The 26569-nt window shown below is 36.4% G+C and overlaps 1 protein-coding gene across 3 annotated transcripts in view; it reads right to left on the reverse strand.

Moving 5' to 3' along the window:
- The window catches only part of EPHA7 (EPH receptor A7), a 152523-nt gene that overhangs the window by 120919 nt on the left and 5035 nt on the right, over positions 1–26569 (reverse strand). For all 3 annotated transcript variants that reach the window (XM_042825455.1, XM_042825467.1, XM_042825461.1), the window contains exon 3: positions 22520–23189. In XM_042825455.1, the coding sequence (XP_042681389.1) occupies positions 22520–23189 (670 nt within the window). The remainder of the gene's footprint in view (positions 1–22519; positions 23190–26569) is intronic.

Raw genomic sequence — 26569 nt, forward strand, 5'->3', positions numbered from 1 at the left:
TTGGTATCTTTCCTGAAGCTCTTCTGCTTTGTAACATCACAATTAGCTGTCATGGAAATGAATATCACATAATAAGCAGAACACTTTGAGTCTACTCCTGTTCCAGTTAAACTAAAATTCATGCCATTCACTTCACCAAGGTCAAATTTTACTTTTTAACTTCAACCAGCCAAAAACCCAGTAGAAATAGCTCAAAGAACGTGGCGTCCATTCTTTTTATGTAGCATTTGACAAATAAATTCAGCATGAGGTTTGACATTTGTTTTCATGGAAACGTGGATGAACCTATGCAAAACAAGTGCTATGTGCATACTGAGACAGCAAGGAGAATGAAACTTTTGATCCTCTTAGAGTTTACTTTTTACTACATCACTTCATTTTTTAAGTTTGTCAAAACTGAATAATCATTATTTCCAATTGAAAATAATAATGTAAAATACCCATAACATATATGCTAATTAGCACCTACCTCAGAATTTTACCAAGAGAGAAAAGAAAATAAGTGAAACAAAATGTAAGACAGAAAGCTGACACTATAAATGTTTTTAATGTTTCTGCCCTGATAGGTTAATATTGCTCATTTATCACAGAAAAATAGCACGCGTGCTGACCTAGCACTGCAACTTTTTGCAAATGCACAGTAGCTACATACTAATGGCTTTGAATGCTATTAGTGTATTGTGGTGAGAATAAATATATCAATGAGGTTTTAATGGCTTTAAATGGGATGACTGTGCAGCAGCAAGGACAGGCACAAACATAATACACACCATGCTTTATTAACAAAAGAACAGCCATTTTTTTCTCCATCCAGATGATCCCCTTCAGGACTGAAGTGCTCCGTAGGTGATAACTTTGTGACAAAAATAGAAAGACATTGTCTCTGTCCTGAAAGATTACTCTCTAGAATGCATTAGTTCCCTCTTCCACAGCAAGCGCATTACTTTGGACACTCACACAGCCCCAAACAAATATCCCTATCCAAAAAACTCATCTCAACAAATGATGGGCAGACTGAAAGGTTAACAACAGAAGGTCAATTGCTACATATTTGGACTGGGAAATTGACTACAAAATATGATCTTCTCCATTTTCCTTTTTTGATTGTCCTTTATCACCTATTATCTTATTTTAGTATCCTTAGCCGTTGCCAAACATCAGAAGTATTTGACAAAATACTTCAAAAATGTTCAAGAAAAGAAAACCAGAATTAATTTCTGCAGATATTGCTACTGCACAGCAGCAAGTTGGTGCAGAGTTTGTGAAAAGACTACAGTTGACAAGACGCATTTTGCATGATAAGGCAAATTCAGACTTTCTTTATTGTACAGCATAACTTTACTGAATTCCTGCACTCCATTTTTACCACAGAATTAAAACTTACTCTATTTCTACCCAGGATAGCAAAAGAATTCAGTGACTGATGGGATATCAACAGTATGGAGTGTTTTTGTCAAAGCAGACGAGCAGGAGTTGAGGAGTTGATAAGCACAGGAAGTTTAGGCGTCACAACATAGAAGAGCAAGGCTGCAAACTTATAGGGCTATGTTCTGAGGGCACTTTGAAGTGAAAGTTAAAAATGGTATGTAAAGTAGAAAATGCAGTGCAATGCAGCCCTGAAACAATTACGCTGGTATTGCATATTTAATGATTTGTTCCTATTTAGCAGTGATGAATAGACCAAACATGGAAGCTCATATCTAAACATTTGACTTGCAAGCTGAGAATCACTGCAGTCTTCACATGGAGTTATTTCTGATTAAATCCATGCAAATGAAGTAAGACTTGTTTAAATTAAATCACTTTTAAAGCTAGCTTCCCCTCGACATGCTTGTTCTCCACCAACAATTCCTGTTTTATCTTGCACTTTTGAGCATGGAGGAACCAGTGTGCTCTGACTAGGAACCTTCTGCTGCTCAGTGTAAAAGGATATTTCCTTGCTCTTAACCTACATTTGGCCCATAGGGAGACTACATTTACATAGACATTGGAATGCAACTCCTGCACTCCCTGTGCTGTGTACAGGGAGCTGGGAACGAGCCAGATCTCATGTGTTCTGTGTCCTCTGCAGCCTGGCCATCAAGGCTATTTTTCACAGACATAGGCTTTGGCAGGCTCTGGCAAGATTTCCCTTCAAAAGGGCCTCTACAATTGGACATATGGGAAGGAGACAGCAGCTGATGCTTATGTCTGCTGGGTAAATTCTGAAGCAAATACACTTAGCGTACCAAAAAAAAAAAAAAATAAAAAGAAAAAGGATGTATTTGCTATTCTCCAGCTATATGAACTCAGTCATTACACACAGACTTCCAAAATCCCACAGGCTTCCTCAGTCTCATTCCTCATCAGTGGTAACAATGTTTCCATAACTTAAATTATATCTACTAAACCAAGGCAACCTACATTCTCCACCACTCTGACCCTGGCAGTCTTTAACAAGAATAATCTACTGGAATTGTTTACGATCATCATATCTTCCTTTGCTGTCTTGTCATTGCTACATGAGATGAACTCAGATCCTTGGCTTATTCTTTTGATCAGGGCTAAAAGTATACTTTGAGCAAGCAGCAAAGGAATTCCAAGCCAATCTGACCAAATGTAAAAGAGAACTTCGCACCTGTTTACCTGTGGGTTTTTACTACGGGCTTGAGATCCAAAGTGTGCTGGAATATGCAAAGGAAAAATTTCTACATCTTCAAAAAAAAGTGAAATCAATTGACAGTCTATTTTAAACTCCAGTTCTAAAAATCACATTTTTGTTGCTATTGCTGTTTCTAAAAAAGTACCTTAATTCCAGATTGAGCAGAATGATGCTTCCAGTCCTTGTAGTTGAGGAAAATTATTTGAAAAGATGATTCAACTATGCTTCAGAGATTGAAAAGATGTGTACACAAAAATTAAGGAATAATGTAGGGACACAATAAATTTCAGTAAGCCATGCAAACCTGCCTAAAAGCAAATTTTTAGATTTGGAATCCTCCTTTGAACTCATTGTTTCATTTCCAAGTTTGCAGATGCTTAGGGATGGTGGACAGAGAAAAGGACATTCTGTCCCGCTTAATGAGAAGCACACAGCCCAACTGCCTCAGGTCCAGACCACAAATTTAAATTGTATCTTTTTTTAATATATATATGTGTGTATGTATATATGTGTATATATACATATATACATATATATAAAATACAGTCCCTGCCTCTCGTTGTGTGGAAAAAAACACAGTGAAAACCATATGCATTTTACAAAGCCTAGTCTTTGTCACACCTGCTGCCATTTCAGAAGGGGAGCTGCATACAGCAGGGAAGAGAAAGAACACACACCTTATTTTCCTCTACTACAAAGAATATGGCCAGAGTTACAAATAAGCCTTTCATCTGTAATGAAATACATTTCCACAACAAAAATGATTTTTTTTTTTTTTTTTTTTGCATGTGAAAGGTACTTTTGAAAAGTCTTACATAAAAAAAAATAAAAAATAAATAAAAACAGGAAGTATACCTTAGCTTTTATGAAAGACAACATCCCAGGCCCTTCAAGCAGTCAAGGTCAGGACTCACCTCTATTTCTATGTATTTGACTTCATGAAACAAAGGCAAAGCCCTATGCAAAGAACATGTTGTGCAAATCAAGGATACCTGCATGATCCTGTGTCACCATCAATGGCAGCTCCCAGCAGAGACACTGGCAGAGGCACTGGCTATTTGCACAGCATTCATATTGCACTTTGCTGTGGTATGCAAACAACTAAATGACATGCCTACCACAACAGTGAAAAGTCCTGCTTTAAAGTTGCATTCACCTGCATCCACATTAATCTGTAGGGCAGGACTATAGTGTCACAACATCCATTACCTTCACAACAACACAAAACATTTACTCTGGAGAGCCAACAACTAACTCTGTGTTTGTCAAGATGTTGCTTGCCAAGGTGCTCCCCAAACCCCAAAAGAAAATGACCGTGCTCTGGGCCCACCTCAGTCCTGCTAATAGCAAGGCTGAATAGAAACCCCAGGCCTGAGAAACTGGGAAGGAGAACATGCAGACAGGAGGGAGGGGAAGAAAAGGAGCAAAGGAAGGCAGGGAGGACACAGAAATGCTGATAAGTCCGCAGTATAGCAGCAGTGTTTTCTGACCCTCCACCCTCAAGCTTGGCCTCTTCCCCAGATGCCCCTTGACTGCAGCTCTTTACCTGCCCACTGTCCTTCCCCATCTTTGCTTCCCTCTCTTCGAGGATATATCCCCAGGCTTCTGTTTGAAAGCAAGTGTTTGAAGCTGTTCAAGTATTTGTGTATTTGGAGTAAATTGTATTATCAACTTTAAATAAAGAAAAGCCACATGGACAATCTTGTTACTATACAAAACAGTGAAGTGGTATATTTAACTGAGATTTTTTTTTCTTCACATGGTAAATTTTCTTTCTTGTAATATCACGTACTTCATTACTGGCAGGTTATTTACAGTACTCCAATCTGTTCAGCAAAATGGTATGTGGTTTAACTATTCTATTTGAGATGATTCTTTCTTAGTCAAATAATTCATTTTTTCTACTGATGACAGAAGATGAATCAGAACTGAATATTCTGTCTCTTCAGTCAATTGATTTTTTTTTCTTTTTACTTTTTTTCCTCCAGTATTATTTTCTTCAACACCTTTTCACGGTTTATTCTTTATTAGTATAAATCATCTGCAGATGTGCTAGAAATTTTGTAGTACAGCTTCAAAGATCTTTTCTAACAAACCAATTTTTTATACCTAATCCCATTTTTCTCTTCCCTACTGATGCAACTGTCAAAGAAAATCACAGCTATGCTGACAAAGCAATACAGAATGAACTTGGATCCATACAAACTTTTTCTGCAGAGGCCCAGAGTCCAGAGGTTACTCATTACCCATTATTCTAAACAACAGAACCAGCCCCAAAATGTGTTGCTGAAGTCCTCGCTATCTGACAGATGAGATTAATCAGGAACAGAATCAACCTAGCTCCAAGCAATATCATCAGATTCCCATCACCTGCCAGGTTTCCTCCATGAGAGCAGGCAGACACAGCAACACTGTCACCAGCAACCCAGCTGTTGATACTGCCAGGCTTGTTCCTGCCTCCAGACAACAATCCAGCCAGAATCAGCCATCTCCCCACACCCCCACAGCGCACAGCCAGCGGTCTCGCCACGGCCCTGATGAATCTTCTACTGACATTTAGTCCAAAGAACGCTTTGTTTTGTTCTGTTTTGTTTAAAACAAAAAAGCAAACAAACAGGAAAGTACATTAAACCAAACACTTTCAATTTACATTATTTTTGGATCACTTCTCCAGCAGCCTGCCCATGGAAAGGTAGCATTTTGCAAACTTTCAACTAAAATATGAGCAATGTTCAATACCAACAGGATGAAATAAATCAATCTACCCATGGCTTAATTCACAAAGGCAAATTTCCCTTTCACAGTCTTGTCATAGAAATAGGAAACAAACCTCTGTATGTCAGTATCCATTTCTGATGAGCAAATGGATAGGGCGAATAGAAGAAAGGGCAAAACTGGGTCAGTTTGGTTGTTTTTTGGCATTCTACACTTTTCATAAAATAGAACCTGACAACAAAAGACAAGCTACAAAAACTCAGACAGAAATCAATGAATTTACAGCAGAATAGCAAAACCAAAACGTGACTTAGAATTTGGTTATGATTTAGAAGATGCTTATAGAAGAAGTGGGCCTTTCTGAAGTCATGCTTAGCAGTCTTAGGGCTCGTTGGAAGCCCACTAAGGTGACCCATTGCTTTCAGTGCTTTTTGGTGATCTCCCTGCGCTGCTCAGCCAGCAGTACTTCTGTTACTGCTTTCCTGTACTTCAGGAATTTTCTTCTAACTTAACATGATTTCAGAATGACTGTGGAATGGACTAAATATAGAACTGGTAAAAACAAAAATAACAACAAACAACCAGCAGCAACAACAACAAAAAAGCATAAGTGTCTCATTTAATATATCTGGACAAATTAGTCATATTAGGCACTCTACTAAAATTGGTCCAAACTGTAAGTAGCCTTTCAGTCATCTGAGCTGTATGACTGAGCCTTCATTTGTCACAGCCAGCACACAAATAACCAGAAACTAATAAAGTACATGTCTGTATTTCAAACAAAATTAAATGCTGATTTCTGAAAATTTCATCCAGAAATATGAAGAATTTCACTTTTTTATTTTTTATCTGATATGAGTTAATATCAAGCAAAAGCATACAGATAAAATGAACTGATGAGCTGCTGTTCAAGTAAATATGTTACTACAGGAAATGTTCACATTTTTAACAGATACAAATAGAAACAACTGATGAGAGGAATACAATCAATAAAATAGTTTCCAAAAATCCTAAGACTGTTTATCTTAGGATCAGATCTGAGTGATTTCAATTAGATGCAGATCTGTGCTGGTATATCTCATCTTTACCAGCTTGTCAGATAATTGCCTCCCAAGCAACTTCGGTGATCAAGCATTCTCAGTTCAACCATTAACTCATTCTTTTACAACAGGAGATGGAAAAAAAAAAAGGAAAAGAAAACATTAGACTGAGTTCTTTTTCAAAAGGACAAGTACGGATTGCACCTTGAAAGGCGCTAACTACACTATAGCCATCATTCAAACACATTTTATAAACCAACACTGCAGCATAATACAGAGCTTTTTGCTGTCTGCTGCTGTGCTGTGCGGCTCTGTAAGTTCATTGCTGGATACAGCTGAAAATTTTGATTAATAATGACTACTCATCCTGCATCTGTACTGTATTACTATAATCCATTATGCTCATCTCTCATAAGGTAAGCACACATGAGACAGAGTTTCAGCCTAGTTTACAAGAACAAAAACAAACCAAACCACTTTTCACCTTCTACGTGTGGTACATGCTTATGTGCTTCCTTGAATCAGAACCACAGGCTGCTGAGAAACACTATTGAGCCTTAGAAAGAGCCCTAGTGTGTCTCCCTAGAGTTACAACAGATGTTTGACACTGGCTTTGACACAAGAGGAGTGTTGATGCGCTGTGTTTGCAAAAGTCTGTGGAAGGTTTGGGAGTCTATCCGGATGACACATGCTGTATAAATATGCAGTTATCATCACAGCACTTCTGTCTTAGATAAACTTCTGGCAAGGTGTAATCTACAAAAATCATTTAACTTTCTGTAATTAAAACAATATTACAATAATAATGTTATACCATGGCAAAAAACTACTGGAAAAAGACCTTAACGATGGCTTGTAATAGGCCTTTCAAAATAAAAACCATATCCAGGAATATAATTTTTTTTACTGCTTGTGACATGTTTTCCTTTCAAAAAGTTATGTAGCTAATAAGCACCATTCTTCATAGTGCTCTAAAACTGTCTGCATTGAACTATTTGAACTAATTACTCATTGTTTTATCAGCATAAATAAAATTTGTTCATTGACCCATATATTTCTTATCTAAGTGAGCTGAGCTACTTCTCCCAGATCATTTAGCGCAGGTTAGTCAGGCTTTGTGAGCAGAGTATAATGAAATGCAAACTAAAACCATAACTATGTCAATTTAAGGTCAAAAAGGCCTATTTGTGGTTATTATGGAAATCAGTTTAAATGTGAGGTAGCTAAACAATGTGCCTTTGTAAACTGGCTCAGCAAAAAACCCCAAACAACCTGCCAACATCTGCTTTTTGAAGTGTCAGATAACATTATTTCCAGGATGACATCAAGGGCCTTCATTAGCTATGCATAAGGTCAGTGAATATTAACTTCATTTACACTTGGCTGAGAATTGGCTGGTGCCAACAATAGAGGTTTAGATCCTCTGCTGAGCAGGGTTAAAAACTGACAGAAAGCTGCCACTGAGGAAGATGGATGATGGTACTAGCTGACCCTATTCCTTCCCAAGTGTCACAGCTTCGGCCTCTTTTCTGTCTCCACAACAAAAGGCCCTCTTGGAGCTTCCCAGTGGCCTTCAGCTTTATTGGTGCTAACAGGCCCAGACATTTTCATCGATTGGATTCTCTACCTCTTAAACAGAAGAGCTTGCCCTCCCTGGCTAGCCAAACCTTGGCACAGATGTCTTTTTTTGTAATTGTTTCTCTGCTGTCTGTTGGGAAGGATGCGATCAGACAGGCGAACATCATGTCAACATAGAAAATGCTTCACCATTTATCTCAGTTTCCCAATGGCATTTTAAGGAAAGTGATATGCTGCTTGCCTGTAGGGTTTAACCCTTTGATAGCTCAAAGTGCTTATAAATGCAGAAAAAGAATTTGCTGTAATACAATTCCAACATATTTTTCCTACACATAGTCCACGAACTATGAATTAGTTTCTTCAGTCACAAACCATTTGAAATGCACATCCTTAAATGCATAGGAATCAGTTTAGCTGTTACTGTCTGTACCTCTATGTCAAATCCTTGAAGGGATTTTCAGTCAAGTTCAAAGTAAGCATTTTATAACTCATATGGCTTTAATTGTTAATAATATAAACACCAAGGAATGTTCAGACCATTTGAATTTAAGGCCACAAAATTAGTAAAAACCACAAAAATACAATATGAACACAAAATGGATGAGAACATATCACATCCATGGAAGGGAAACAATCAGATATCTTTCAACATTTGAATGACAATGACTGAAGGAAAGAGATTTAAAAAAAAACAACCCAACAGCTGTAGGAAATTCTTAGGGGTTGAAGAAAAACAATACTGATATTCTTTTATCTGCTACTAGCCATTACTGGCAAAAGAGTAATGAATTTAGCAAGCCACTTCTTCGATCCAATACAATTCCTGTCTTTCAGCATACAATATGGAAACATCTTGACTTTGAATCTAATTTATACTTTTTTCCTAGATTCTGGGCTGTACTGAATATGCTCCGAGCCAGACTGATTGTACAAAACCATCTTTAAAGGCAGCATAGTTATCCAGGTGAATGGTATCCTACTGAGGTGCAATCCACAAGATTACAGTGACCCTTGCTATACCTAGCATAGGTCTATAGCCAGAGGTGAAGGGCATAGATTTAACACCCACATTAAAACCTTAAGCTTAATTACTTTATCTAGCACAACTCCGAAAACTAAAATGCTGCATGTGAAAGATGATGTTGAAAATGAATGGGGAACACCAAAACCTGTTTTGTTTTGTTTTTTAATAGAGTACAGATTTGGAGCCAATATAAAAGGGGGTCACAAAAATGCAGACAAAAATGTAAACCAGCCTAGCAATCCAGCCTATAGAAGCCTACCACAGCACAAAATCTACCTTTCTCCTATAAAATAATATGGAAGTTCAGATACAATTATTTCAGTTTTCCAAAAATGTTTCTAAGAGAGGGGGAAAGCTGCACCTTTCTCAAACGAGCCATGTTCCAAAAATAAGTTAACATTGGTCATAAAATCAGTTAAAAAAGAAAACCCAGTCACAATTCAGTCATAAAACCAAAAGATGTACTATGAAAAAAAAGTGTGAAAGCAGTTGAGGTGATCTTTGAAAAAAAGTAATACTTAAATTTCTTGAGATGTTTATTGCAGTCTACATCAATATATAATAATGCAATTGTGTGACTGTACACCACAACTCATGATGATTTTTTTTTTTTTTTTTTTTTAACACTCCTGGTAGGGATTTGCCACAGTAATGAGGAAAACACACATTTTTCATATTTGTAATAACTATTAAATAAACTGCTTTAAGCAAGTGCTGCAAGACTGGGCCTTTGCTCTTTGTGTTTATAACAGATGGCTATGACATGGGGCCAATTCCTGTTTTTCTTACTCTCACAACTAGTCCCAAGGGACTAATTATTTTTTATTTTATTTTTATGAATAAAGCAAGCAAGATTTTACTCAAGGGAAAATAAGTGGGTTTGTAACAAAAACATTTGTAGTCCCCTTTTCCATTGGGTAAAAGCAGGGCGCTCTGCCTCTTCAGCATGCTATATCAGCCTTAAAGGAAGTGTTAAGGAACTCCAGTTGCAGGTACTTGAAAGAAGCAGAGAGAACTAGGACATAAATCTGAAATAATGACAGTACTCAACAGATTTCTCCAATGTGCTTCAGAAACCGCTATTGAGGATAGAGATTGGCAAGGAATCCCCAGCAGCACAGTACTTCCATCTGGGTTGGGTGAAACTACTGCATTTCTCAGAACAGACAGCTAGAGTGGTTTTAAGGAGGAGACAGATCCCATTTGTTAACTTACAGAGATGTGTAATACAGTACAGTACGAGTTTTCACTCGCTATGGATAAGCAGAGGGCTCCGATCAGATGGTACTCCCATTTTCCAGAACCTTAATGGACAATCGTCCAACTCTTTACAGCTAAATCCAAGTCAACTAGGATATATTTGTAGGCATATTCTGAGCACTAAAATGAAGTATGACAAAGAGAAATCAGTACTTCTGAAGAACATGATACACTGAAGATGGACCACCTATACAGGAAAGTATCAGCTCCATCTATGTGCTATACTGTCCATAAACTACCATACAATTTTACTCTAGCTAATTACTACCACTGTTTTTTGATCACATGTCCACCAAAAAGAGTTAAGAGGAACTGATACACTTCTCCCACAGGGCACAGGCAAGCCAGCACAGGGAAAGTGTAAATCATATGTGATGCACAAAGGGCATGCTACATCCTTCTTGAAAAAGCAGGAAACCATAAAACTAAGAAACTGGGCCTGGGCAGCAACAAAAAAATGCCTGTTACTGAAAATCAGTCCAAAGTAGGAACAGGAAGAAACACAGAGTGCTACGCAACCTTCTCATTAGCATCACTGTGGTCCCCGTGCTCATCACTACACTATAGGAACTTCTGTTGGCATTTCACTGCTTTCTCCCTCCTGACACTGTACAGGTTGCTTGTCAGAGTGCCAAAAGCTGGATCTTATTTCACTGAACATAAATACAGTACTGACTCAGGCACATGGAAACATCACATATGACTACAGATATTTAGAACTCTCTTTCGGAAAGATTGTAGAGACTTCAAGATTGAAAAGCCTCCTCTACTTTCAATATAAAGATTGGGATTCTCCTCCTCCTAAAGAATAACTTACACTAGTATACATTTAAGTACGTATAGCACTTTATAAAGCAGCATTCAAAAAAAACACTGTTTCAGTCTGAATGCTTACACGTCAGCTACTCACTGCTAGAAACAACAATTCTGCATTACCTGTATTTACAAGATTAAACTGGCCTCTTCTTAATTGACAACAATGGTGTAGAAAGTTAACGCTTATCTTACAAATCAGTAAATCTAGGGAGCATGAAAGGATATCCGCCATTTAGAAGAAAGAACAGCTCAAGCAAAAGATATGTTGTGTATGTGGAGCAGATCTGTACTGTTTTTATGTGCTCAGATGACCTGAGCCGCATGTTTGTGCACAGTCCCAGAACACATCCATCAATCAATGTCAACATTCTTCAGAACACCACTTCGATTGGCAACTGACAGTCAGTTATCTCCTGAATGTTAATTAATAGTGAATACTCTTGTCATTATTTAAATACACAAAATGACTTTAAATGGCAGAATTTAAAATGTAGGGTTTGCTCTCAGAGAACTTGGATTGTATTTTCCTTTAGTACTGGCAAAAAGGAAAGGAAAAAGAATTTATCTGCGTAAAGATTGAACATTATTTCTGTGATTTTTTTTTTTTTTAAACAATCATTTCTACTTGTGTCATGCAATTTTGAATCTCATACCACTGTAAAAACTGCATATTTTAGAGTAATAAAGGAAGCCATGACTTTGTATCTTAACATACGACAACAAAATTTTTAAGATATAAGATCAAAAGCAGGGAAATCATTGTCCCCTGCGCTATCACACTCTTCCAGGGAAACATGTATTACAGAAAAAAGCTATTTATTACCCTCATTTTTTAACATTATTCACTAGCAATTCCCCTGACTAGACGAGACTTTTTTTAAAAAAAAAAAAAAATAATAGGCCAAATAGAGACTTATTTCAGTTGATAAACTAAAGCAGACAGACAAGAACTCACACCGTGAAGTCAAAGAATTGCCCCTTTTAATCAGAAAATGAAATGATATGCAGCTAATGATAAGTGAAAACAAGCAGAAAAGAAAGTCACTGATCACAGATTTAATACTCTATATTCATAAGTAAGCACTTTGGGGCACAGTTTTCAACCCTGCTTATGATTTTAAGCACATGATACTTTCACATTTACCAGTAGCAGGCTGTGGATTAAATTTAGCTAAGACTTCCACAGGTGAGCTAATCAGGTGACAGTGTAGAGCTTTGGGCTTTGCTAAAACAATGCCATTTTCCTCCTAGCTATCAGTCAGGGGGACTTGATCTGTGTTTCCTTTCTAGCTAATAAAGCTGTACACATTCTCAAAGTTTTCCATTTGTCTGCATAAGCATATACAGATAGCACAAAATAATGCTACAATTATATAATTTTTTTTTCTGAACAGTACTGGCAGAGAACATGTTTTCAATAAATAAAGTTGGACAAAAATGAAAACAGTGAGTTAGCAATTATATTTATTTTAATCAATCAAGAAAGTAAATTGGTATTTTGAAACATAAGAAATCAAATATCTAAGATTAAATGTCTTTTTCCAGCAAGGAAACCATATCATGAGGCTCTTCCCATACAACAAAATAAAATAGGAATATCCCATCTTCCACAAGATCCCAATTAGAGTCTAAAATTATCTCCAGAGAGCAATTCAGAAAGAAAGAGCAAAGATGATCTAAAAATAATTTCATGCAATCTTTTTGTTTCTGATTAATTTTATTATTTAATATTTTATGGTATACTAAAACTATAGTCTAAGAGGAAAAAAAATAATACATCTGAATTTACTTTGACATATAAACAAATTACCCTCATAAGAAAATACACAATTATACCAACAATTTATATACGTAAGTACATATATATAGTTGATAACGAAAAAGACTGGAATCTATACCTCCATATGAATGGTTTTAACTGATAGAGTACGGAGAGAGCAACAGTTTCAGCAGGGGTTATTAAAACCTTCTAACACTGACTGCATGTTGGTTAGTTGACATGCAGTATTTAAAGCAAGAGATCTCAGTTCAAATTCTGCTCAGCAAGAAAAATAATCAACCTAAGTTAGGAAAACTTGAGCTGAATGAGATCATGTAAACATGATCAGAGATCATAGCCACATGTTGCCCACTCAAACCACGTTCACAGACAGACTAGAGAACATCTAATTTTTGAATGTGTAATTTTTTTGAGCACCAACATAGCTAAGTTGTTTGGCATACAGATTTCCAAATCTTTAGGCATACAATAAACTTTCTGTAGAATCCCAATTGCCAACATTCTTTAAGCATATTCATGGTAGCTAAGCAAGGGCTCCACAATTTTAGATTGGGATTTTAACTAGATTCTCAAAACCAACTGTGTGCCTCTGCAGACACAAATGGATCAATTCAAATAGGCAACACACAGACATCCATGAGACATATCAATTGCTCTCAAACTCTGTCCATACAATGGTTCAGTGTAGAAAAAAAATGGTGCATTCAGGAAGTTGAAAGAATGCTGTGTTTACTGCTCCCAAGTGAAGCCACCAAGAAAGAGAGATTTGGAGGATTGTAGGTGACAGAGAGTTTTAACTTTTCAGATGGAGTGGATCAGATCAGCAATAAAAACTCCAGGCACCTGTTGAGTTTTCCCTTTACCAGAAGTGGGTGAGGAACTCTACACTCTGCCCCTCATACACAGGGCACTAGATCTCTATGAAGGAGTACACATACACTGTGCTCCAAGACTACAACAAAATTATTTGAGAAATATGGTCATTTGAGAAAAACAAGCTCTAACAAGAATCAGAGAATACCTGGCAATTTAACTGCATCATAAGGATGTATCCATTAACCTGAAAGGAATATGCAATTGGTCATATGCATATTATATGAGGACACCATATCAGTCACCTGACATAAGTGCAAGGTACGTGACCTAGGAAGGCTAGCATAGTTGAATTTACTCTGTGTTCAATCTCCTGGAAAATCACCACCAGTCATCTAGGCTGGTGGTATTTCACACTCACTCAACATAAGGAAATAATTTAACAGGTTATATCCATTAATTATACTGCAGTTTATACATCACATGAACCATCTGTGGAATGTTCAAGTGCCATTTATATATGCTTATCTATACACATTTCTACTAACATCATACCTACAATTCAGAAAAACTTTCCTAATCAAAAAATAATTTAAATACATTTCATCAAATAAAGCTTTAGGTTTATGCATATGCTTACAGTTACTTAGAACTTCAGCATTTTCTTCAGCAGAAAAATATTAACGTGGTGTTACGCTGATGGAGGGTCGGATTCTTGCCATTCAATGCTAGGGATTAAGCCTAAGCCCACAGTTACACAGGTAGTTTTCTGTGTAAGGCTTTGCCTACTTAAAATACTGAAAAGCAAGAACTCCATTTTAAGAACACAGGTTCTAAAGCATGCTTATCTGTGGCAAGAGCTACCATCAAATATTTCTGTTCAAAAGTCAGTAGTTAAACAGAAAACTAGGGCTCTAGATTTGTACCAGCTTCTCAAAACTGGGTCCTTAACTTATTTCACAAGTACAGCAGGTAATGATATCTGTGAAATAATTATAATTACATTTCTTGATCACGTATTTCCTTTTTATTAATCAGTCACACATCTGAGCTATGTCAAGTGTCATAAAATACTAAATAATTGATGTTAGACTTATTAGAAAGATGCTTGATATTGCTATTGCAAGATTATTTTGCTAATAATCACATGCATCTAATTAAACCATAAAAATTAAGAAGCATCAATTTACCTAGGATAGGAAAATCCTCATGTTTCTCACAGATGCAAGTAACTTTATCCTCTTCAAGATAGCTTTATGTAGCTGATTGGACTTGCTATCTATGTATGTACACAGATTGACATGACAGGGACTCTAGAACTATAATAAACTAATTCTTATCTCTCTTTATACCAGGTGGCCTTTTTTACTTTGAATTATAAATTACATTAAGTCAAATTGACTGAAATGTACATAACTTCTGAAAGATATTTTTCCTGAAGTAATTTTTTTAATTGAAAGAGGAAAAATAGAAGAAAAAGTTGTTAAATACCAAACAGCTGGTTTTCAATATGTTGATTAGATTTTATTAACACATTTAATAATGAGACTTAATACTGTCAGAAATAGTTACCTGTGCAAAAGTGCATAAGAGCATAAGAATACTCCCTTACTAAAGATATTCAGAAACAATGGACATACTGTCAATATGTCTAGGAACAAGAAAATAAATATGAGATTCCTACAGAAAATAACTTCTGCTGTCAACTACTAGTTACGGTACTATTCTCTTTCAAATACTCCATACCTTTTTATTAACATGAAGAAGAATTGAACTCATGGAGATGAGCAAAGAAAAGAATAAGAAGTGGTCAAGGATAAAAGCTTTTGTAAGTAAGTGGAAGATATTTCATAAAATTTAAATGTTTTAAATGTCTTAAATATATTTGCTATTGCTGCTGTTTTCTCAATAAGGCAATGTAATAGAAGGAATTAGAAATCTCATTCTGTAAGAAGTCACTTTTCATGAAATTAAACAGTGAACTGGCTTTTTCTCCTGCTTCTTGCCACAACACACTGTGAATGCTTACAGTAGAAAACATACATATTTTTACTGTCTCCTAAACCATGCTGCGTTTTCAATTAGCTCCATGAACAGAATTTTTAAACTCATTTAAGAAGGCTATTAAAAACTGTTTTATTCTTAACTTTGTTAGAACCTTAATGTTTTATTAAAAAAAAAAAAAAAAACAAACAAAACAGAATTTATAGCATTTCTAGAAGGAAAAAAAAAAAAGACATAAAATGTGTGATTTACAAAACTGAATCCACACAGAAAGATCCACTTATCCATTATGTCTTTGAAGTTAATATTTGAAAACGTTTTGTTTTCAATTTAAAAAGTGTTAGTCTATAAACTTTTGCTAGGTTATTATTTTTAATAACTCAATTGGTATTCCAGACAGAGCTGTACAGATCACTGTACAGTGAAAACACTGAGATTAAACGCTTGGAAGTCAACAATCAACAATTAGTTTTTACACTGTAGTTGAAGTGCTAAGAAGGATGATAGTAGATGAAAACCCACATAAAAGGAAAATACGATACTGTCTCTAGAATCCTAAGTAAAAGCAGACAGTCTCAAGGATTTAATGCTGCTTACTATATAAAAAATGATGCGGGGAGACTTAACATTTTCATGAGAAAGGATGGAGTTTGGGATCCAGCAAAATTCAAAAGCTAATCTAGTTAAGAAAACATTTTGTACAAATAATTTAAATTTATTTCAACTTCAGTATCATATCAAGCATAGATCTGTGTTTATCCCACTTCTCTAATAAGAACTTCAACTTCACTCCTCTGCTCAAACCTCTCTGTTTTCAGACAATATCTACTTTGAACTGCACAGTTTGCCTGAACTACTTTGTCAGCATTTTACCATCTGTATAATAGATGTCTTATAAATGCATATAACAGATTAATTAAACATTTATTTACATGCTCCCACTTTTCTCTGATCAGTTTCCTATCATATTATCTCTGCTTTTGACTTCTCAGTATTCTACTGATCCTCACTTTTTCAGTCTTCAGCACCTTCTTGGTAATTGTTCGCTTTTGCCTTCCTTAAAAAATGACATGAAGGAACAGACGTACATGAGATACAACCTAACCAGGTTTGTGCGTTTCACTTGTGACATTTAGACTTAGAAATGAAAGAACATTTAAATTTCATTTAAATTCTCTGGCTTAATTCCCAGAGATCAACAGCAATTGTGGTAGAAAAAAAAAAAAAAAAAAGAGAAAAAAAAAACAACAACACAATTTCCAAGCAAATCAGCGGCTTTTTCACCTAGGAAAGCCTTTTCTATTTTAAAAAGAATAACAAAGCTACCACTTCGTTATTGCAACTTTTCACAAAAGATTTCTGAGAACAGTTTGCTGCAGAAGCTTGATGTATGGTTTTGGACAACAGATTTGTCACCAAGATATTCCAGCTTTAACCACCAGCTAATGCTTCATTTAGAACAAAGAGAAGATCTAGACTTTATGGCTGAGGAGTTAACGGCCCAGCTGTTGAGAAACCGGAGCTAATTCAGCAGCAGCATCCCAGATCTGTAAAGACAGCTTTAGTGTTTCCTCTGTAACTAAAGGAGAAGCTATTAAGGTTCTGTTTGATTTCATTGCTGTTTTGTCAAGATTTGTGCTCACTAGTGACTCTGACGAGGAAAAAAAAGTATAACACACTTTGTTTACAAAACCGATACTCAGCAAAGCTCTGGCAAAATGCAAATATAAAATCAATTCCCAGATACAAGAAAATTTGGAAAGAGAGATGAGAAGACAGCTCTATATTCAATGTCATCCAATAATTTTGCTTCTTCTGGGCTCCTGATAGCCCATCTGCATACAATATTTCACTCCTGTCAGTTCTCCTGGAGCAAACCAGCTAGTTCATGGAAACCTAATCAGTCAGCATCTCTGTGGTTTATTCATTTGGATTTATTTAATGTAATCACTGATGACACTATGGATGAGAGCTAACCAGTTTCAACTGTCTCTACAGTATGGTTCTTGTTCACTTCAACTTAACACCACCTTACACCTCACATATGTTCATATCACTCTCTAGAAAGGCTGCTTGTTGATCCAGTGTGAAAGAATTCAAGACATTTAACTCTCTAGAAACTCCAAACAAGGACTGAAGTAAAGATCACAGCTCTATATTTAACTGTAAAAACTATTCTGTACTCTTGATCAGCTAGCTTGAAGGTCTTACCTTCACCTTATGTTCTATTTTTCTAACTCTTGCTAGAATTTGCTGGAAAGATATTTAACATGATGAGTTTTTTTAAAAAATGCAATAGTTTCTATGTGGTAGTGTCAGGGATCTGATATCTGATCACAGTGACATTTGTTTCAAAAGGACAGAAAAACTACTTGATATCTTAGGAGGGAGAAAGAAAGGAGGTAGACATTCTCCCACTGAACTTTCACTAGCTCTAGAAAAAATGGCAAAACTGTCAGAAATGTCCTCATGCTTTTCTCTGGTTCAATTTGCTGCCAGCATTTATATCTTCCCAAGAGTAATTTTCGAGGCAAACGGAAACAAGGTAACACTTCTTCAAGAAAGAAACATGTAGAGTCTTGATAGAAAACATCTTCAGCAGCATGCATTTTACCATCTTGTCACTTCTCCACCAAGTGAAACAGAAATAGTAGCAACAGAAAGTCTAAAAAGACTGCTTAATTAGCAAATCACCCACAGGTTTTGGGACACACCACCTGGGCCTAACCATGCAGCCCAGGCTTTTTTGGAAGCATGGCATCCCCCATTTTAACAACTCATTCACATCCCCCCATAAATTCATTGCCCTCTACTAGCAAACACGTGGAACATTGGTTCCTGAATATTAAAAGGGAAAAATGAAAACCAATTACAAACACACATTAAAAAAATCAATAACCAAACAATAACAAAAAACACCACTTTACCATAAATAAATAACTTTACCATGACAGATGCCAAAACAGAATTTGCCTTATGTTATCAAGTAACGGGATAAAAGTCTGTCCCGAAAAGAAAAAAAAAAAAGAAGGAATAAATAGAGCTTTTAGTCTGGCACAATGTACAGTACATGGCAAAGTTTGGAAAGAAAGGTCTGTAGCTTCATTTTTACGTCATGAAGACAGAATGTGCAAGTAGCTATAACCTCCTCCCTATTTGCGGGGGCACTAAAACAACTGTTAATGTTGTTTTAGTATTAAAAGATGTTTAATAGTAAAACTTACACTTTGACTTTGCCTCAACTTCTGTGTTTCTGGACTTGGTCCTAAATCATCTATGTAATTTCTCACTTCAGTCATAGTAAGAGATGCTTCTTACCTTCTGAAATATCACACTACTGCTCCAATTGAATAAATATAATTCTCCCACATCCCACACCCAACTAACATGAAACAGATGAAAACTGCATTATACTAGGAGTTCTGAAGGAATCATTTTCTCATTCACATACCAATCACTGATATCAGTGCGGTGCTTATATGTGCAACACACTGACTGGACAACACTGTGAGAAAGAAACCAAAGTTACATCCATTGGGAGTCTACTACAGATAGAGAAAACTGCATTGCATTTAGGTGGGCTTTTTTGTTGTTGTTTTGTTTGTTTGTTTGTTTTTGTTTTGTTTTGTTTTTTTCTTTGTTTTGTTTCTTGATGGAGCAGGCACAGTGGGTGACATTAGAAGACTTGCTAAGTACCTTTCAGGTATGTTTGCTAGGTACTTCTCTGTACAGTTCTTCATAATATAAAATCTCTATAATTCAGTATAGTTCCAAATACTAGCAGACATGATCAACTCTGAGGAGACAGTACCCTTGTATGTAAGCAAAAACAACAAAACCAACTGCAATGCAAAGTTCATACTGTTATCTAGTTTTCTCAGGCTTTCTACAACAAGCTTTAAGATTTTGCCTTACACGAACACTGCGAGCTGCATGGAGTTAAGCTCTCCTTTTTGTATGTGTTATTACAATAGATCACTGAGATGGTATGGAATTCTAAGCGCATCAGTAGCAAGAAGTAATCAATGTACATCTGAAAAAGATATCAATTCAGCTTAGAAGATTGAACACTGAAGAATGAACAAACGAAAGTTTGGCGTCTAGCTGGTGCATTTCACGACTCATGACTGCTTCCTTTCTTATTCTTCCAGACTCTACCAGTTACTTGCATTCAGTGCAACAAAAACAACAACAACAAAAATAAGGGTTCTGGCAGCACATCCAGTGCAGAATTAGTATAAATCAAAAGGCAATTGTTTTAGTATCTGAATTCAAGAAATTTCACATACAGAAGAAAAGCTGTATGCAAAAGGATCACATTCTTCAATCACAGTCAGCCAATCAAGCCAGCATAACACAAATGAAAATCCCCACTGAGTTACAGGTTGAAGAGCTATTGGAAGTACAATGTGGCCATCTACTCCTATCTTTGCTACAATGCAGACAGATAAGGCATTATTCTGTATCTTTAAAAGGCTTTCCTATTGTGTTAAATTAATTCAGGTGAGCTACTGTAAGCGTGAGAGAGCAATCACAGACTTCAGCCAGTCCTGACAGCGCACAATGCTTTCTACCACAACTAGTCCCAAAGAAGTCACACAGCATGCCAGGTACAAAGTATTTGCAGAAGTGAGCCCTCAGACAAGGCTATAAAAGCTCTGGGTTAAGGAAGCACACATCGACTTGCCTCTGCTTGATCTGTTACACAGCTTGACAGTAACAGATAGCCAGTTGCATTAGTGTCAATGCTCAGATAAGTTTCCCTCAATATCTGTCACAAAAAACAGACGCTGTATCAGTGTGCCAGCTGTATTATCGGACACTACATAGTTGATCATATTTAATAACATCCTCAAGCACAGACATGGCTAACAAGCATTACAGACTGCAATTACTATTGTGAGACACAGTCACTCAGATTAGCCTGACTCTGAGCAGCCAGCAGCACACATTTGGTGAGCGGCTGCCTCCCACCTTTTCTCTCTCAAATACATTAACTTGCCTCAATATGGAGCCAGAGTTTGTTTTCAAATTCTTAATAGGGCCACTGAAAGAAAAGAAAAAAATACTATAAATGATCCTCTGGACTGCTTCCAGTGTAGCGTATTCTCTTAGCAATTGCCTTGGAAGCAAGCCAACAGTGAGAAGTGTTCTTGCAAATGAGCACACTGCTGTACTCAAGTACAAGTTATCATTTAATTCTTTTGTCAACATCAGTGTGGTTAGAAATTAAGAAGCTTGTTTAATAAATAAGTTACTTGAATTCCAGTTACCAAACACTTACTTTCCTCTCTCTAACCCCAGCACCACCTCTCACCCATCTCAGCCACTACCCAGTATATATATTGCCTCTTTATTTGGATACTTTCCCTTCTATGTTTAAAGAGAAATAAAACTAGTATATTCATTACATCAACCATGACTAGGTCTGTAATCAAGGAAAAAAAAAGTCAGTCACTCCAAAGAAACATCTGATAGACTCAAAACAGTTTTCAATGGGATACACTGGTTAATATTTTTAACAGAGCCTTAACACAGTCTGCTGAGTGGTTTTGTGGGGGCAGTTTTTTACATCACTATTATTCCTAATGAGATCACCCTCTTCAGTGTATAAGCCCTCATCCTTTCTCAACATAACAATGAAAGATTTGTGAGAGGCTACAAGGGCCCCAGATCAACTTCACCTTGTATAGAATTTCCTACTAAAAAACTCATCAGGAACGCAATAGTTTTTTTCCCTGACGACAGCTTATTAACAATAAGCACATTTACTTTCCTTTAGGGTGACCCTAATCCTCTACAGGATTTGAAGTCCTTACATGGACATCTCAGGTTTAGTGACTGCAGCCAGGTTTGGTTTTGAAATTCCGTAGGTTTTTCTTTTTCATAGGTTTGGGAGTGTATGTAGGTATGGTAAACTTGCATGCAACACTTCTCACTAACATGCCTCTTATGATAAAAATGTGACCATAAATAGCTTGTGTGATCTTATTATAAGAATTACATATTTTCATGAACATTAAAAAAATTATATCAGTCTTTAAACAAACTGTCTTGATTTTATTGTAAGCAGAGACAGCAAAATATTCTTTCCTACAGTAAGCAGAAAGTTCTTATGCATGTAGACCCACTGGCAGCAGCACTAAGGGTAAGTATTTTTCTAAGAATCTGTGTAACTAAATCAGTCTCAATTAGAAAGTACAACTCAATAGTCTCCGATTTACTAGTATTTCAAACTATTCACCATGATCCCTTAGAAAGTGAAAAGTTCCAAGTTAGTTTTATGCAAAATGAAACTGCAGAAAGGGAAACATACTTCAATCTGGAAACATGATATTCTGTTTGAAAGATCTAAAACAATACTTTTGTGTCTAAATTTGTAAGCACTTACAATGCAAATCTCCAAAGCAGATTTTATTGTGTGTATATTCTTCCTATTATTAACCACACCTCATTCTACATTTATTTTCTCAGTTTCAATTTCCTTGTAATTGTCATAGACCATATGAAAGAACAAGGTGTTTAATTGCTCAGAGATTATTAATACGAAGTTCTGTACCAATAAGTACAAGGAATGTTACCTTAAACTGTTGAAAATTTCAGTCCTGAATCTATATTTAAAAACTTGTATGAGGCATAACTATAAACAAAAATGAAGTAAAATGCAGCACACAAACACCAATTTCCATACCCAGAAGTGACTGCTTTAGACTGGCCAGTAGGAAGAGTACAGACTGAGGATCTGAAACTTTAACAGCAGACTGACGATGTATTTCTGTTGCAGAGAAATAACAAAATGGTGCAATATAACCTGTACTGCACACAATAAAAGCTATATGTCTACTTACGTTCACAGGTGTCTCCTTTCTGCTGATATCCTGCTTTGCAGATACACTTTCCAATAGGCACTAGCCATTCTCCCTCTGCGCTACAGTGCATCTTCGGAGAGTTCTCAGCTTCCTCCTCTGCACTGCTGACACAAGTTCCTCGCACTTCAACTAAAGAGGAAAACTCTGAGCCAGTCACTGTGTCAGGAAAAATAGCTAAGTTCTCAATGATGGACCAGCACTTCTTGTAGTAGACTTTCACAGAGACCAAAGCAATGCAGGCCCCTACATCCTGAAATGCAAGATAGAATCCTTTTTTGGACAAAGGTCCAATTTCTCTCACCTCTGTGTTAAGTTTCATTTTTCTCTCCCCCAGATCACCCTGGGTAAAACTTTCATCTGCTGCAATAGTGTCTATTTTTACATATTGATTTTCTCTGATATTCCTGCCAGTATCGTAGTCTGTTTCATAATAATACAAGTTAAAAGTTTCTTTACAAGTCCCCAGAACTCCAGGAAGACTGTTACAATCCCTCAGAGTGAATTTCAGTTCTACAAAAATCCTTTGTGCATTGCTTTTTGCAATCCAGTTAGTCCGAAGCCAGTTGTTTTGGTTCGATTCCATGACCTGGCATACCTGGTATGTTCGTATAGGAGTGTAGTTTTCATCCAGTCCACTAATTTCTTCCCACTAAAACAATAAAAAACAGTTAGTAATATAAAACAAGGATGCGACCAAATGTAACTATTGTGTATTTGAAAAAGTGTCACACTTAAGTGCTTCTCCTTTTTAACAGTAAGACATCATAAAAAATAGGCTATTATTACAATATCCTTAAGCACTCAAGTGAAGAAAATAGACATTAATACATCTCCCTCCATTTATTCCTACGTATAAATAACCTTCAAAAATCATATTCACATCTAAGATCCAATTCCAAGGGAGAGCCTACTATAGTGAATCTGCTTTAATGGAGGTGTGGACTAGACAATTTCCAGAGTTCCTTAACAACTCCTACAGCTCCGTGATTCTGTGAAGCTGCTCAACATATCAAGCTCTAACTCCACACTGGATTCTCCCACATTTCATTAAGGTCATAAGCAAAGACTAAAAAGTAGCTCCATTTCCAGGGAAACACACAATCAGAGAAGTCTTAGGAACTCAGATTGCTTAGGTTTACAGTCTTTCTGTATAAAACACCGACTGGAGCTTTCTGGTGTACAGCAAGCAGAAGGCTCCTGAAACTTATCCGGTATACAATTTTCAATCCTATACAATGAAGGTGGCATGAGGAGAAAACAAGAAAATTGACAGAATTAAAAATCTGGAGGTGAGAAAACACCTTGGCAGCCCCCTTTTCGTTCACTCCATGTTCTGCTTTACTCAGAAACCAGCACATGTAAGCAGATGCTCCTCACCTCACTTTTTTCAGTGGCTGCATCCACGTTAAAAGAAATGAACTTCGGTTGACTGGGTGTTCAAATGAACCATGAGATTAAATACTCAATTAAGAACAACCCACATGATTGAAAGTTTACTGGTTCAAAGCTTGGGTTTTGTTGTTATTCCCTCTTAGGATAAGAACTGTGAAACAAACCAGTAAGTGTGTAACAGATCTGCAGTCTTTAACAGAGTTCGGTTACTTTGGAATGTGCACCTCCAGCAATGGTAAAACCACTGAAATCAAGCAGGCAAATTTGCACAGGTACATCCAAAACAATATCCATCTCTCACCTCTTTTCATAACACTTTTCTTATAACACTTAACATACTGCAGAAACTGCAGCTGTAATAAATTAGGGTGTTTTTTTTTTTAAACTATCCTCACCCAATGATACGGGCAACCATGACTTCTTATGGCACTTAGCCCTCTGGCCCTGTGTCAATAATGCACTTAAGCTCACGCTTAAGATCAATGACAGTACTTATGAGCTTAATGGTAAGCATGTGCTTAAGTGTTCTGTGGGACTAGAATGCTTGGCACCTCTGCAAGACGGACCACCCCTCGACATTCCTCACACTGGTAACCAAGCGTGAAAGGTTGGTTATCCAGACTGACTTCCCAAACTAGAAACCATGCAGTATGCAGTATTTTGCAAGCTTATTTGACAGCAAATGAGATCATTTTAACGTTGCTCTAAAGCTCCAAGAAAAAGCAGATGTGGTTGACTTGGTGCTGGAAGTTACCACCACAGAATGTATCATGGCTGTAGATGCTGAAATGCACAGAAGTTGTAAATACCAAAGTGCATTTCAAAGACCTGCAATCACTAAAGACATGGTACATACGGTATCATAAATTCATATATGCAGTATTAAATATTGAAATATTAAAAAGTCATGAAGTTAATTACAGTGATTGCATATGGAACTGTATTCATTTCAGAACAGAAAAGTCCATCTTTACTATAGATTTATTAGATTTGAATGAGTGACACTTTTCTCTCTCTAAGAACTAACAAGGGAAGGAAAAAAATGGGGATCGGGGCAACTGGCACTGTCACACTTCAGAATAAATAAATAATACAAACAAAAGAAAAACAAACAAACAAACTCCGTATCAATCCAAATGTGACGAAAAAAGATACAAAGCCTAAAAGTTTATTGATTTTTATAATCTCAATTGCACATTAGGTGATGTTTTTCCCCAAGGAACTGAGCCAGATTCTGGTCATTCCAGTTAGAGAAAGCATTGTATTTGTGAAGTGTGAGCAGCACAAGCTCAACATGGAACAGAATTTGACACCAGATTCTGAGCTTTGATGGGGTCTTGCCACATAAAAACAAACAAAAAAACACCAAACCAAAGTAAAGACAAGAAAAGTATATTTAACAAAAATCAAATCATTTTTCCCAAAACTATGTTATTAAGGTTCTTGAGGAATCAAGAACCCACCACCGCATGAAGTTTGTAAGTATTAGGGATACTCTAACACTGCAGTCAAGGAAAAACAGTACAAAACACTACATTCAAGTTAAAAGCTCTACATTATGTTATCTCTAGCACTGAATGCTGCAGTTTAGCCTTCCAAATTTTCCTAAAGCCATGGAATATGTGTTTCTTTAAAAAAAAAAAAAAAAAAAAAAACAGGAAAACAGGACTTATGGCTTAATTTAGTAATCACAGAACCATTACTTCAAATAGTCCACTGGAGGCATACCTGCTTCTCTATGGAAGAAAAAAGAAATCAACAGTATTTCAGGATAGGTTTTCACCTACATCATCTAAGTTCACACCTCATTAGTATTTTTAAAGTGACTAATTCCATGTTGCCTTTTACAGAAAGAAAATTCAATTCTGCTTTATCCTGCTTCCACATACAGTGATACACATGCTATTCTATTTGACCATATCCTGTTCTATCTGTTCCAATACATGGTATTTAAACTTCCTTAGTTATCTTAGCAATATTTGAGATCACTGTTAGATGTAACATTTGCAGTTGAATAAGGCATTTAACGAGTGTCTGGGTGATATAATCTGTACTTTGTTGAAGCAGTAGCTACTCTCAAGAAGTGTATTTTCTGCGTTCATTCTCATGAAATCTTTATTGCACAGCAGACAGCATAGTAACTAAAAGTAAATATTTTCTATCAAAATTACATACTTACAACTTCTATGTTGAATTCACAGACAACTACTTCTGACCATTTTCATGCAAACAATTCCAGTCATTAGCCTTATTTTTAGTTTTTTAGCCTCATTTTGAATTTTTTATTGAGACTGTCTTCTACCTTCAAAAGCAGCCTCTTGCCATTTGTTGAATTTGACTCTACTTTCTTTCATCTTTAAATATGCCGACATGTGTAACACGTGTTGACATGTCTTTCATTATCTACAGGTTAGCCTAATGTAATTGCCACCAACCTAATCTTTCAAACACCTCTGGTAGCAGCTTCAATCAATGCAAAATGCTAATGCTGAGGTTATTAACCATCATAAATGTTGAGGTCACATTACATTTCTTCTGAAGTTCTTACATTCGTTTCCAGTTTATGCTCGTATTGATTTTACGATCTTGCTTTTAAAGAAAGACACTTTCAGATTTTCATTCTTCTTATTTAAAGGA

Source organism: Centrocercus urophasianus, unplaced genomic scaffold (genome assembly GCF_019232065.1).
Source record: "Centrocercus urophasianus isolate 14NV4802_14NV808 unplaced genomic scaffold, USGS_Curo_1.0 seq_10, whole genome shotgun sequence".
In the NCBI taxonomy this organism is placed as follows: Eukaryota; Metazoa; Chordata; class Aves; order Galliformes; family Phasianidae; genus Centrocercus; species Centrocercus urophasianus.